General features: G+C 38.6%; 1 protein-coding gene across 1 annotated transcript in view; it reads right to left on the bottom strand.

The window, feature by feature from the left end:
* The window catches only part of GLMN (glomulin, FKBP associated protein), a 44,720-nt gene that overhangs the window by 22,494 nt on the left and 6,452 nt on the right, over window positions 1-15,774 (bottom strand). The window contains exons 6-9 of the mRNA XM_075999844.1: window positions 14,235-14,478; window positions 12,549-12,651; window positions 3,500-3,687; window positions 1,268-1,321 (exon numbers count right to left, since the gene is read on the bottom strand). Of these exons, the coding sequence (XP_075855959.1) occupies window positions 1,268-1,321; window positions 3,500-3,687; window positions 12,549-12,651; window positions 14,235-14,478 (589 nt within the window). The remainder of the gene's footprint in view (window positions 1-1,267; window positions 1,322-3,499; window positions 3,688-12,548; window positions 12,652-14,234; window positions 14,479-15,774) is intronic.

Consider the following 15,774-nt stretch of genomic DNA (forward strand, 5'->3'; position numbering starts at 1 on the left):
TCTTGGGCTCAAGCAATCCTCCTGCTTCAGCCTCCTGAATAGTTGGAACTACAGGCTTGTACCACCGCACCAGGCCTTTTTTTTAAAAAAAGAGAAAGTCCTGGCCAGTGTGGTGGCTCACGCCTATAATCCTAGCACTCTGGGAGGCCAAGGCGGGAGGATTGCTTGAGCTCAGGAGTTCAAGACCAGCCTGAACAAGAGACAGACCTCATCTCTACTAAAAATGAAAAATTAGCCAAATCAGCCGGGCGTCATGGCACGTGTCTGTTGTCCCAGTTGCTTGGGAAGCTGAGGTAGGAAGATCACTTGAACCCAGGAGTTGGATGTTGCAGTGAGCTATGACACCACTGCACTCTACCCAGGGTGACAGAGCAAGACTATGTCTCAAAAAAAAAAAAAAAAAAAAGGCCGGGTGCTGTGGCTCACGCCTGTAATCCTAGCTCTTAGGAGGCCGAGGCGGGCGGATTGCTCAAGGTCAGGAGTTCAAAACCAGCCTGAGCAAGAGCGAGACCCCGTCTCTACTATAAATAGAAAGAAATTAATTGGCCAACTGATATATATATATAAAATTAGCCGGGCATAGTGGCGCATGCCTGTAGTCCCAGCTACTCGGGAGGCTGAGGCAGAAGGATCACTCTAGCCCAGGAGTTTGAGGTTGCTGTGAGCTAGGCTGACGCCACGGCACTCACTCTAGCCTGGACAACAAAGCGAGACTCTGTCTCAAAAAAAAAAAAAAAAAAAAAAAAGACAAAGTCCTGCTTCTTAGCATCTCAAATAAGAAAAGCTATAATTGAGTGATAGCACTGTCAACAGTCTAAGTTATAAAGAGTGGGGTTGTCAAGATACCACCTTCCTTTTGATGCAGTTCACAGATTGTGTCCATGAAGGAAAAATATGGGTGAACTTCTCTGACTGACTGCCCCTCCACAGATGGAGAAGAATGCAGTAGGAGGAGAATGAAGTAGGGTAGAGGTGTTTTAATTTACCAGCTTTTGAAATAAGGGAAGAAACCTCAGAAATAGATGACTGGAAAACTCCTTATAAGACAAAATGTTAATATTATCTTGGGTTTAAAATAAACTTTGCTATAAAACCTCTGACTTATTTCTGTCTCTCTCATGAGTATTTGCTTCACTGTTGTATAAAATAACCAATTAATTAATTAGGGTGTGTCAAAGAGAAGGTAGTCTCCCTTGATCTTGACAAGGACTATTTTAACACTACTTTTTGATTCTGAGATACCATCTAAATGATCAAATGATCTTACCTTTGCAAGAAGACTTCAATATGCCCCATATTAAACTGCAAAAGGTACAAGGGGCTAAAATAGAAACAAAACAAATATATATATAAAATATATATACACACACACTGCCCCCATACTGTTACAGATTGAACTGTGTCTCTTCCAAAAAGGTATGTTAGAGTCCTAGCCTCCAGTACCCCAGAATATGACCTTATTTGGAGATATGGGTTTTTACAGAGGTAATCAATTTAAAGTGAGGTCTTTAGAGTGGGCTTTAATCCAGTAAGCCTAGTGTCCTTATAAAAAAAGGAAAGTTTAGACACAGAGGAATGTATACAGCAAGAACACCATATGAATGTGAAGGCAGAGAACAGGGTAATGTATCTACAGCCAAAGAACACCAAAGATTGGGAGCAAATCACCAGAATCCAGAAGAGAAGCATGGAAGATTGTCCTTCACAGCCCTCAGAAGAAATCAACCCTCTGAGACACCTTGATCTCAGAACTCCAGCAGCCAGAACTATTAGATAATATATTTATGTTATTTTAACCATCCAGTTTGTAGTACTTTGTTACAGGAGCCCTAGCAAACTAACGCACAATAAGTTATTTTGGTGGCAGAATGTGATGGTTAAGAGTACAGGCTCTGGGGTCAGATATGACTGACTGAATTCCACCCCTTCAGCAGTATCTTATGCAAGCCTGTTATTTTCATCTGTAAAATGAGATAATGCTCTGTTTCATAGGGTTATTATAAAGATTATATGACACATATAAAGCTATTAGCATAATGTTTCATACATGATGAACATGCAAATGGTATCCATTACAATATTTATATACAAACATACCCCTAGGTATATTCATATGTAAATATACAAACTCACACAAAGAAATACACCCAATGCCTGTAAGACAAATACATAATCCTTATTATTAAAGACCCTAAAATCCAGAATGCATTACATTATAAAATTATGTATTTATTTAAAAAATAATTTTGATAAACTTTGCAGGAAAAGAAGGTCAAGATAATTATAATGGGATGATGCAAATTAAATTAGGTGGTGAATGAAGGCTTTCTTCAGAAAATGACAATTAAGAATAAAGGTAGTTCTAAAGGCCCTATAGCAGGAAAGTTCAAGACATACTTAAACAAAAAAAACAAAAAAAGGTCTGTGTTTTTGGAGCATAGTAAACAAGAGGAAGGGTGGGAGGACATGAATCAGGTCAATCAAGGAGGGACCGGATCATGCATAAGTTTGTCTCACGAGTCATGTGAAAGCATTTAAACTTTATTCTTAGAGTAATAAGAAGCCACTGAAGTGAACTATGGCCATGCCACTGCACTCCAGCCTGGGTGACAGAGGTGAGACCTTGTATATTAAAAAAAAAAAAGCCACTAAAAGGTTTTCAGTAAAGGACTTCTTTTAAGGCTTTCCTTTCTAGTGTGTTAAGAATGCATTAGATTGGCCGGGCGTGGTGGCTCACGCCTGTAATCCTAGCACTTTGGGAGGCCGAGGCGGGCGGATTGCTCAAGGTCAGGAGTTCGAAACCAGCCTGAGCGAGACCCCGTCTCTACCAAAAATAGAAATAAATTAATTGACCAACTAAAAATATATATACAAAAAAAAAAAAATTAGCTGGGCCTGGTGGTGCATGCCTGTAGTCCCAGCTACTCGGGAGGCTGAGGCAGTAGGATCGCTGAGCCCCAGAGTTTGAGGTTGCTGTGAGCCAGGGTGACGCCATGGCACTCACTCTAGCCTGGGCAACAAAGTGAGACTCTGTCTCAAAAAAAAAAAAAAAAAAACAAAAAAAAAAAAAACAAAAAAAAAACAAAAAAACAAAAAAAAAACAAAAAAAAAAAAGAATGCATTAGATTAAAAGGGAGTAAGAATGGTTATATAAATATTCACTCAGGATTACAGCAGTAATCCAGTGAAAAGATGATGGTATCTTTGGATACCTAGTCAGTTCCCTCCTTTGCAGTCCAGGGTGGTTTGCAGTCCAGAAAGTTTAACACTTTCTGCCTCTTGTCCGCACCATTCCCTCACGTTTATTTCAATACCCACCCCTTTTCATGACTTGACTACCAGTGGCCTTAACAGATTGTAGCCAGTTTCACTTAGAATAAAAATAGACTTTGCTTTAAATGTATTAGCATGTTAACATGTATATATTGGACATTGGATAAGTGAGAGTTTAATGATACTCCTTTTAGAATATATGAATAAATGGAACCCTAACTCTTACCTTAAGACCATTGGAAGCTGATCGATACTGATGCCCTGTACAAATACTAGATATGCCAGAGAAGCCATAGAGTCTGCTAATTGTTTGTCTTCTTCTTCCTCAAATTCAAGGTAATCCCAAGTCCTCTTTTTCCTTCCATGATTAAAAATCATTTTGGAGAAAGGGTGTCCAATTGCTGATAAAAAACCCTGTGAAGTAAGTAAAACACAAAGCTATAGCAGACAGAATCTAAGGTGCCCCCAACCCCATATTCACACCAAGGGGAGTATATTCACTCCCCTTTAGTGTGGGTGGGATCTGTGAGACTTGCTTTTAAGCAATAGAATATGGCAAGATGTCACTCCTGTGATTAGATTAGGTTATATGACAAGAGTGAAGGGATTTTTACAGATGTAATTAATGTCCCAATTAGTTAATTTTGAGTTATTTAGAAAGGAAACTATCCTGGGTTGGCCTAATTTAGTAAGAGAGAAGATTTATTAAAGGGGGTCCAGGCCTTCCAGGAGAGTCAAAAACTCTCCTTTGCTGGCTTTAAAGAACTAAGCTGTCATGTTATGAAAGGGCCTATGGACAGGACTACATGTCAAGGGATTATAGGCAGCCTCTAGAAGCTGAAAGTGGCCCCTGGCTGACAGCGAGAAAATGGGGACTTCAGTTAATCCTACAGCTTCAAGGAGATGAATTCTGCCAACAACCTGAGGACACCTGGAAGTGGATCTTTCCCTAGGTAAGTTTCTGGTAAGACTGCAGGACCCCCCCCCCCCAAAAAAAAAGGCTCATGTCTATAATCCCAGCACTTTGGAAAGCCCAGGGAGGAGGATCGCTTGAGCCCAGGAGTTAGAGACCAGCCTAGGCAACATAGTAAGACCCCATCTCTACAAAAAATTTAAAAAATAGTCAGGCATGGTGGTACATAACTATACTCCCAGATCCTTGAGAGGCTGAGGCAGGAGGATTGATCACTTGAACCCAGGAGTTCAAAGCTACAGGGAACTATGATTGTGCCATTGCCTGGGCAAAAGAGCAAGATATTGTCTGTTTTTTTAAAAAAAGAAAAAGAAAAAGAAGAAAAAGAAAAAGACTGTGGGTCCAATTAAAAACTGACTTGTAACCAGATGAGGCCTTGAGCAGAGGACCCAGCTAAGCTGTGGCTGGACTCCTGATCCATAGAAACTGTGACATAACAAACGTGTGTTGTTTTACACTGCTAAGTTTGTGAGAATTTTTTACACAGCAATAGAAAACTAATACAGAGCCAAAAACCAAAATCATACATTACCATGGGCATTTATGTATCAAATGGTTTCTAAATCAATGCAGAATTGTAATTAAAAGCACACATACACAAATGAGTTTGACAGTCAAATGACCTGACTGCTAGATGGAGGGCTCTAAAGTGAATAAAATAAAATAATTCTACATTAAAAAAAATTTTTTTAAGTGCTTCAGAAATAGAGACAGGAAGTAGAATGGTGGTTGCCAGGGTATTCGAGGGGGGGGAGAGAGAATGGGAAGTTAGTGTGCAATGGGTAAAGAGTTTCAGGTGGGAAGATGAAAAGGCTCTGGAGATGGACGGTGGTGATGGTTGTACAACAACATAAACATACTCAATGCCATGGAACTGTACACTTAAAAATGATTAAAATGCTAAGTTTTATGTCATGCATATTTTGCTACAGTATTTTTTAAAAGTGCTTCAGAGATATTTGAGAGCAATCTAAAAATGTGAAACACACAGAATCATGAAATGAGAGTAAACCTACTACTCAGATGAAGAATACTCTAGGAACAAATGCTCCACGGACCACTGCCTGCCTAGGTACAGACTGGGCTGGTCAGTGGCAGCAGGGTCTGAGGAAACAGCTGATATCTCAGGTCATATGGGCTCTGATGTCATAAGAGAAGAAGCATCCTTGCATCAATAGATAAGACCATAGTGCTACATAAAGCTTTATGCTCGAAACACAGGGTCACCCCGAGGCCTCTTATACTGCTTCTAATTCTAGTGTACTAGAAAGAAGTTGACCTTCAGAATCCATTGGAACTAATTTTGAGTTTTGGGTCTACTACTTACTAGCTGTGTGACACTGGATGAGTTACCTAACTTCTCTAAGCCTCAATTTCCTTCTCTAGAAAATGTATAATATCTGTGCCAAATATTTACTGAGTGGCTCCACAAAAAAGTATAAGTTAAGGTCACAACAAACTACCAAACAAGTTAAAAGGAAATGAATGACAAAAATAGCCAAAGCAGAATAAGGACTTTCCACATATTCGCTATTTTATTCAAAAAACACTTACATGCTAGGCAATAGGCCTGACATTGTGGGGAATTGTAAGGCCAGATAAGACTTTTCCAGCCTTCAGGGGATTAAAATCTGCTGATCCCAGATGGTTCTATTAGTCATTTCAGAGCACAAAAAAGAACCATGGAAAGTCATTCTCAGTCACAAGAGACTGCTATTCCGCTACCAGATGCTAAATATATACTGCTGTACTTGACTTTCAAAGCACACATTCTTGTTATAGCTACAAGACAAAAAGTTTACTGCATTCAGATTCCAAATGTCCTTTTAATCAGGAACTTCCATTTCTTCATTCAGCCAATGTTACATGTGTTTTTCTCAGAGTAAAAATAAACGGTAGCCTTTTAAAACATCACATGTAACCAGATTCTACAGTGCTGCTCTGGATGTCGGGGATCCAACCTGTGCCCAAATCAGGGCCTTCGCTGGCCACACACCATCTAGCAGTCCTGCTCAGACCCAGGCCATACCTGCCACTATGTAATTTCTCGAAATTTATGGCAGCCTCTATCCTTTCAGTTCTATACCAAAACAACTCGTGCCACAGTGGGATGGCTGAGGCCTGTCAATTCCAACCGCACCACACTTCCAGTCCTTCTCCAGCACAGAACGGAATGCATCTCCTCACTACAGCTCCTACCTGATCTCAACTCTACTTCCAGGCTGCTTTGTGCTTCCTCACCGCTGGTTCTTTCTACTTGTAATGCTCCTTCTACTCTCCAATACCCTCAGCCTCTTCACAGGATGCTTGCTCTGCCCAGAGGCTTTTTCAACCTCTCCGATTTCTGGTGGGAGCTGCTCATTCTCTCACACCTTATATACCACAGGGCTAGGAAGGCAGCAGTGAGTTCAGGTGGTATGGGTAGAGGCTTAGCATTATCTTGGTTCTTTCTGTACTCTTCAGCAAAGGCATATTTTCCTTTCAGGACAATGTCATAATGTTCTTTTCTCTGTCATCTGCTGACCTTCAGGTCATTTCCCCACATTCACTGAAGACTGTGGCACCTGCTCAATCTTTTTCTCTGCTCAACTCCTGCTATGATCCTGGGAAAGTTGACTGTTCATGCAACTAACTCCTATAACAGGCCAGCCTCAGGGATCTTTACTTCTAATCCATTTCAGCACCTAATCTACTGAATCTGTCAACATTTGGTGCCATTCTATGATAGATACCTTAAACTCCAATATCCCATTTTCTGAATAAATCTTTCATCCTCTCTCTCCTACCAATCTGCTTTTCTGTGTCTGACTTCTCTAGTCCTATGATCCCTTCATTTTAACCTACCTAACTGTCCCCTCCTAACCTCCTTTCTTTCCCTAGCCCACCTGGATCATATATTATTGATCATTTGAATTACCTGCACCCTATATTTCCCTTAGCTGCATCTACCCAGTAAAATGCCAGCCTTGGAAAAATAACTACAGTCTACCTTCTCCACTTCTACATCCAGGCAGTTGAGTACGGCTGGAGAAAATCACTCAAAAATACAGACTTTTATCACCACGGTTGTAGTCTCCTACCACAGTTGAGTGCTCAGCACTACTGACTAATGCTTTCATGGTGTTTTATCACCCTCTCCTTTCCTCTCAGTGTTCCAAACCTTTACCAGTTTCCTTAGGCCCCTTACTTAATCCCCATTTCTACCTTCTCATTCTTTTTTTTTAAGAGATAGGATGCCACTCTGTCACCCAGGCTGGAGTCCAATGGCATGATCATAGCTCACTGCAGCCTCAAACTCTGAGTCTCAAGCGATCCTCCTGCTTCAGCTTCCTAAGTAGTCATATGCCAACATGCCTGGCTAATTTTTTAAAAATATTTTTTGTAGAGATGGAGTCTCACTATGTTGCCCAGGCTGGTCTCAAACTCCTACACTCAAGTTATCCCCCTCCCTCAAGCTTCCAAAGTGCTGGGATTATAGGCGTAAGCCATCACCCCTGACCTCTATCTCTTTATTAAGAGATCATCTCTCCTTCACCCAGAAATCTGAGGCCAATGGATTTGATTCCCCTCAATTATAATATCCCATTCCTGCTACAATTTTTTTGACATGCATTCTTACCTCAATACCCATTTTTACCCCTTCCTCTCCAGAAGTCCTTTCACATCCTTGATCCTATGTCCAGCCATCTGTTCTTAAGCCACATTATTTTGGTTATCCCATAAATACTTGTCTTTTCCCCTCTAATGGTTTACACTCCATTGACCTGTAGATATGCTCAAGTCTCCCCATCTCCCCCATTACCTTCCTACCCTTAGCCCATGACTTCTAGTTATCACCTCTCCTCCTCTCATCCAAACTCTTGTAAAGAATAGCTTATGCTAGTCATCTTCTTTTTCTCATTTTTCATTCATTCTTTCACCCACTCCACTCTGATTTTTTTTTTTTTAAGTCTTGCCTTATTGCCCAGGGTGAAGTGCAGTGGCACAATCACAGCTCACTGCAACCTCAAACTCCTGAGCTCACGTTATCCTCCTGCCTCAACTTCCTAAGTAAGTAGGACTACAGGTGTGGCCACCACGCTCCACTCTGATTTTTGTCTCCAACACTACATGTAAACTGTTCTTGCTGAGATTATCAATACCATCTTTCTTCCTAAATCCATTGGCTGTTTTACAACTCTTAGCTCATGGCTCTTTTTGTTACATTTAGTGGTACTGGTCACTTTTTTCTTCCTGTAACTCTACTACACCAGTTTCTGTGATATTTCCACCATCTCTTTGACTTTTCATTCTTGGTCTCTTTGGTGGGCTTAAGTACTAACACTCTCTAGGGTTCAGTCCTGAGCCCTATACTCTTCTCACACTGATCTACCTTTTTAGGTGATCTCATCTATTCTGACTCAAAAACTTCACTTAGAAACTTGGTTTTTAGATATATATTAAGAAATTATTGTTAATATTCTTAAGTGCCATAATAGCATTGTGATTATTTTTTTTAAAGTCCTTATCATTAGGAAGCATACTTAAAGACCTATGGATGAAATATGTCTAGGATTTGCTTCTTACTAGAGCAAGAAAAGGAGGAGGATAGATGAAAGAAGAGTGGCAAAATGTCAATAATTATTGAAGGTGGGTGATGGGTACATGGGAGTGTGTTATATTATTCTTTCTACTTTTCTGAATGTTTTTATATGTTCATAATACATTTTTTAAAAGTACAGACTCCATGCTCCTTGCTCTGTTACTCTATCTCAATTATTGCCATCTTCCTCTGCCCAGTTACCCAAGAAGGGAAAAAAAATACTTATCCATGTTTTATTCTAAACCCAATCAATGACCAAATTTTGCCTGTTTTACCTACTATAGAGTTCTCAAATCTGCCCTGTCTTCATCTTTATGACTATATCCATAGTCAGGTTACCAGCATTTCTCACTTAACTGTAAGGGACACTTAACCAGTCTCCGTACTCCCAATTTTATTCCAGTTAAATTCATCTTCCTTTAAAGTGATAAATCCAAAATACAGTTTGATTATATCACTCCCAGGTTTAACATCTGTGATACTATGAAATATATTTGCTCCTTGTCCTCATTTCCTGGCATACCCTCCTAAAATCCTTGTAATCTCCAAAACAATAAGTATCTTTCTGTATGTTGTTGAGCTGATTGATGGCTAGGTCTCCTGGACAGCCTCACAATGGGGGCTGGCTGCAGGGGAGTAAACCATGTGATCAGATGAGGGTTGAAACTTTCAGTCCCACCCCTCAACCTCCGGGAAAGGGAGAGATGCTCAAGGTTAAGTTGATCACCAATGGTCGATGATATAATCAATCATGCCTCTATAATGAAGTAAAAATAAAAATCTATAAAAATCCAAAAGGGGCTGGGCATAGTGGCACACACCTGTAATCCCAGCACTTTGGGAGAATGAGACAAGACGATCACTTGAGGCCAGGAATTTAAGACCAGTCTGGGCATAGTAGATCTCATCTCTACAAAAAGATTTACAAATTAGCTGGGCATCGTGGTGTACACCTAGCTACTTGGGAGGCTGAGGCAGAATTTCTTGAGCCCAGGCATTCGAGGCTGTAGTAAGCTATGATTATGCCACTGTACTCTAGACTGGTTGACAGAGTGAGAGCCTGTCTCTGTTTAAAAAAAATAATAATAATCCAAAATGTTGTGGAGGTTCCTGGAGGGCAGCAGGCTCAGGGAGGGCATGGAAGCTCTGAACTCCTTCCCCCATATATCTCTTCATCTATATCCTTTGAAATATCCTTTATAATAAATCATTAAATGTGTTTTCCTGAGTTCTTTGGGCCACTCTAGCAAATTAATCAAACCCAGTCAGTCAGAGAATGGGTACAAGAACAACTGGGGCTTATGAATGGCATTGAAAGTCGGGGGCAGTCTTGGACTGAGCCCTCAACCTGTGGGATCTGATGCTATCTCCAGGTAGACGGTGTTGGAATTGAATTAGAGGACACCTACCTGTTGTCTGCTGCAGAACTGATTTGCAGGGGAAAACCCCCACACATCTGGTGTCAGAAGCTTGTTGTGAAAGTATAGCAGGAGAAACTGAGTTTGATTTTTCCTATATCAGAAATTCTTTAACAGTTTCCAGCATTTCTAGCCATCTTCTCAAAATAGAGTACACATACCACATATGGTAGTATTTATATTATATCCAAGAGATGACACCATACTCTAGCATTGGCAACACAGAGGAGATTTTTGTGTACTCCTGGGAATATCCTTCACCTCTCTTTCCTCTTCCTCTCACAGCCTCTTCACTATCTTGACTATCAGGATTAACCTCATTAAATAATGAATCCCTATTGGTATCAGTCACCAAGTCACCTCTCCTCCTCAGAATTTAGTTCCCATGAAGTTCTGGAGCCCCTCTTCTGACCCCTTTCCCCTCCTCAAATTTCAGAAACCCTTCAATCATGGGCTCTTGGAATTCAAGAGTTGTCAGCAAAATCCATTCTTCTCTAAATGGTCTCTTACCTCTTTGGCTCTAAATGAAATTTGGTTTTCCTCTGAAAACAAATGTTTTCTTTGTAACCTTCTCAAAGGGATGCTATTTTTTTCATCCATACCCATTGTATCACTGAGCCTGGAAGTATAATACCTGTTCTTCTCCTTGCTGCTTCTAGACCATTCTCTCCCTTCCTCTCTAAAATCCCTTGGTTTGAAACTCATTTTGTGATTTTACCACTTCTACCCCTTTGTTGTGATCATTAGACTCTAAGGTCATTCCATTAACTGGCTTTCCAACATCATAATTCTGTTTGATTTAAATGTACAAAGATATTTTAATACCCTGAAATCTCAGGTACTTCATTTTCTCTAGTCCAATGTTCTTGGCCTCTACCCTCTCCTTTAGAATACTCACTCCCTTGGTCATACACCAGACATTATTAAAAGTAACTGTAACCTTTCCATAATACTAATTTCAAGCACCCTGTTATCTCACTTCCCTTCCTATGTTTTTTTTGTTTTTTTTACCTTGCTCCTCCTAGTAACCTAACTCTTAACAATGTGTCATACACAACAAGATCTACAACCTAGTTATCTTATCATCTTTTCACAATCTCTCACATTTAGTATGTCCTAACTTTCCTCCTTACCCAGCTTAAATTCCACGTCTATCATTAAAGTCACTCCCTTGCATACATGCTGAATCCTTTGCCCCTCTCTTGCTTTGTAGAACTAACTTATCCAGTTCTCAAAACCCCAACCTACCAGCCTGAGCAAGAGCAAGACTCCATCTCTACCAAAAATAGAAAAAATTAGCTAGGCACAGTGGCATGAGCCTGTATTCCTAGCTACTCGGGAGGCTGAGGTAGAAGGATCACTTGAGCCAACGAATTGGAGGTTGCAGTGAGCTACAATGACACCACTGCACTCTACCCAGGGCAACGAAGAAAGACTCTGTCTCAAAAACAAAACCAAAAAAAAAAAAAAAAACCCAACCTAATTAAACCTAACTTTCCTCCTATACTGCACCTGCACTTGTGCAGCTGAACAGGACTGAAGAAAACCACCCAGTCACACTGACTGCTCTTTTTTAAAATTAATGAGCATCAACGTCAAGTACATTTTTAATATTTCAGAATATTTCCCTAATACAGAATCCCAGCACATTTTAAAATACTCTTTATGCATAAAACCAAATGTTTTTAAAATAAATTTTACTTATTTATGGAGCTATTTTTAAATTGTTTATCATGGGACTTAAAAATGAGGATTTTCTGGGCACAGAAATTCCACTTCTAGGAACTTTAAGGAAATGATTAAAGAAGAATGTAAAGATTTAGTTACAAGGATATTTGTAATAGAGCAGATTTAACAGTTAGAAAAGAAAAGTTGGAGTTGTTTTATAATAATGAAAAATTGGAAACAATCTAAATGTTGAACTATATGGCACAGGTTAAATACATTATGTCACATCCATACCATGGAATAACATTAAGCCAATGGAAAAACATTCGTAATATACTGTTAAAGAGAAGAAAATAGACTAAAAAGAGTACATATATAATCTCTGGAAAATTTACATATGCATACATTTTCTTATTTATGAGTACATATGCAGAAAAAAGTCTGGAAGATGTTAAAGTATTTGTCTTTGGATGTTTTATTTTCTATCTTTTTTGCTTATCTGTGTTCTACAAAAAATACATACTGCTTTTTAAATAAATGTATCAATTTACACGCCAATGTGCTATACATGAGAATATAGAAGGATAACATTTTAGATTATAGAGTTATAGCAGATTAAATTAGCTATACTTACTATTATTTCAGATGCAAAATATCTTAAAGGATCATTTCCAGCTTCTTCACATTGTTCAAGGAATTGTGCCATCAGCAAAGGGCATTTCAAGCTTTTGAAACAACTAAGGCATAGGAAGTAAGTAATTATGAAATCAACACTTCCCAAGCATAAAATGCCTAGTTCATATCTAGCTTAATTTTACTTGAAAAATAACATAAGCACTGCTATGTTATTTGAATGTCTGTCACCTCCAAAATGCAAGTTGAAATTTAAGTGCCACTGTAACAGTATTAAGAGGTGGAACCTTTCAGAGGTGATTAGGTCAGGAGAGCTCTGCCTTCGTGTGTGGGATTAATGACATTATTAAAGGGCAAATTCAGCCCCTTTTTTTCTCTTTGTTTTTCCACCTTCCGCAGCAAGAAGGCCCTTGCCAGATGTCAGCACCTTGATCTTGTATTTCCCAGCCTCCAGAGCTGTGAACCAGTGAATTTCTGTTCATTATAAATCACTCACCTCAGTCAGGTATTATTATATCAGCACAATTAGACTAAGACAAGTACCAATCATTCAATGGCCTATAAAACTGGTTATATAACATCTTCGTACTAGTAATGAGGAAAACATGAGAACACCTTGCTAGACTCAACATAGTAAGAATCACTTCTATGTCTGGAACATTCCACTGGATTCTGAATGTTTGTCTGAGGACCAGTGCTAGTCCATGATATAGTTTCCATTAGTTCAAGAAAAAGAAGTGGGACAATATAGTAATTATTTTCATAATGCTGTATTTACTTAGGAAACCAAACTTTATTCTATAATTAAGCCTTTCCTATTTCTTTAGTTAAAATATCTTTTCTTTTATGAAACAGGTTTTATTAATGGTAAAAAAATTTTAAATGTTCTAACCTAATAAAATTAAAGATTAACAATAGCTTTAATATCCACAATTAAAAAATTATTGGTCCATGTAATTCAATAATGTAATCCAGTATTATCCCATAAAGCCCCATATATAATATTTTAGTAGTCAAGTGAAAAAGTAGTAAGAAACAGGAAAAATTAATTTTAGTAATTTATCTTAACCAATATATCTTAAATATTATCATTTCAACATGTTATCCATATAAAACTTATTCAGGTATTTTACTATTTTTTTTTAATTACAATTCTTCAAACTCCAAGGGGTATTTTATACTTATAACACATGTGAATGTAGATTAGACATATGCCAAGTGCTTGACAGCCATATTGAACAATGCATGCTTAGTCTATAGCATTCCTGGAGTGAATGCTATTGGGTGGGTACTCTGCTACTGCTTTTGTGGTCAAGCTGGATGTTCAACTGTCTGGTGGTCCTGCTGCTACTTTCAAAGGGTAAGTAAAAACATATTTTCCACACAGAAAAAGCAGATTCTTTGAGTTACATGTACTTATTTCCCCCACCTTCATTATTTACTTACTATGATGAATAAAGGCAATATATAGCAGAATATAAAGCAAATTAAATGAATGAATTTTAGATTTTACAATTTTTTAAAATATCAATACCTCAATTAAATATGCCTGTATCAGCAGAACCCCATACTTTTCTAAAATTCAAACTATGAAACTAGACTTATATTTACATGGCAAGCAAGCATAAAATAACCAAACTATCAATTATTTAAGTCTACTGTAAGATGTTCTTAAAAATACACTTACAATTTCAGTAATTCATCTTTTAGCTTTTCATTTTCATCTTCCAGTAAGTTTTCTTTGTCATCAATGACTTCTTCCACAAAAGGTTTGGTGAACTCTATTAAGGCCTTGCAACATTGACAAAGCCCATAGTCATCTGTTTGTATTTGTTCTTTTGAATATGGAACAGGAAGAAGAGATAGCTGACTCCAAAGAGTAGACAATGCTAGTCCAACTGAATATGCCTTGTTGTGAAGTTTCTGAATCACTACAACAAAGATCAAGCTGTTACTTGTGGTAGCCTAATCAAGTATGCTAAACATGGGACAAGAAGTTCAGTAAATGTAGAATTATAAGGCACTTCCCCTCCCACCCCATTTTAACAACTCTGAAATCAGGACTACATATCATAGCTTAATTGTGATGTTTTTTTCCTTCTTAGATATGTATAAAATAATAGGGTATCTTACAACAGATGCCATAAAATCTCGTTTAGGTATGTTTATAACAGGCTACATACTTAAGACAGAAACACATTCTTTCCATATTTTTTTGGTTATTATAAGCATAAAATATGAGTGTCTTGTAAACTATAAAGCACTGTACAAATGGGAGGTAGGTAGTATTATTAGTTTTTTTTCCCCTAGAAGACTGAATATTAACAAGTGGCACAAAGCTGGTGGGCATTCATATTTAAAATAAATTTCGCTGGGCACAGTGAGTCACACCTATAATCCTAGTACGTTGGGAGGCCAAGGCAGGAGGACTGTCTGAGACCAGAGGTTTGAAACCAGCCTAAACAACAAAGTGAAACTTGGTCTGTACAAGAAATTTTAAAAAATTATCCAGGCATGGTGGTACATGCCTATAATCCCAGCTTTTAAGGAGGCTGAGGCAGGAGAACCACTTGAGCCCAGGAATTTGAAGTTGTAGGGAGGTATGATGATGCTGCAGCACTCTAGCCTGGGCAGCAGAGTGACCCTGTCTCAAAAACAAAACAAAACAAATTTACTCTAATTTCTGATTCTGGGCCCCTCTATCAGACTCCAAGATATTAGTATTTCCTAAAATGAAAAATAGCCTCTTCCCAGGGATAAATACTGTCTTCCATGGCTGCCAAGACCCATCACTTACCAATACTGTTATTATACTTGTTTTCCAGTATTATTGCCAATACTTCAGTTATGGAGCCCTGTCATTTCACACCTCATAGTTTCATTCTTTGGTAGTACCTTTGCTAAGCATAACCCAACCTCCCAATGCAGAGGCTGAGCAATGCCCTAATACTCCTCTTAACCAAGATACAGGACTACCACTCTGAGTACTACAGAAACCACAGAGGGAAAACTGTAGATATAAGCTGAAGATAGGAAGGTTAGGCAAAAAGCTATAGGTTACAATAAACATGAAAAATAGTATGACATTCGACAGAATATTTATTGGGTACCCACTCTGTGCCAGGTACTATCATCTTTCTATGAGCAGTAGTATTCAAATTGGCATTGTTGTTATTAGTTTAAGCAGAGTACTCACACATTAGCTGTAAATGTTACTCTGGTATAGG

The sequence above is a fragment of the Microcebus murinus genome, chromosome 2, assembly GCF_040939455.1.
Source record: "Microcebus murinus isolate Inina chromosome 2, M.murinus_Inina_mat1.0, whole genome shotgun sequence".
In the NCBI taxonomy this organism is placed as follows: Eukaryota; Metazoa; Chordata; class Mammalia; order Primates; family Cheirogaleidae; genus Microcebus; species Microcebus murinus.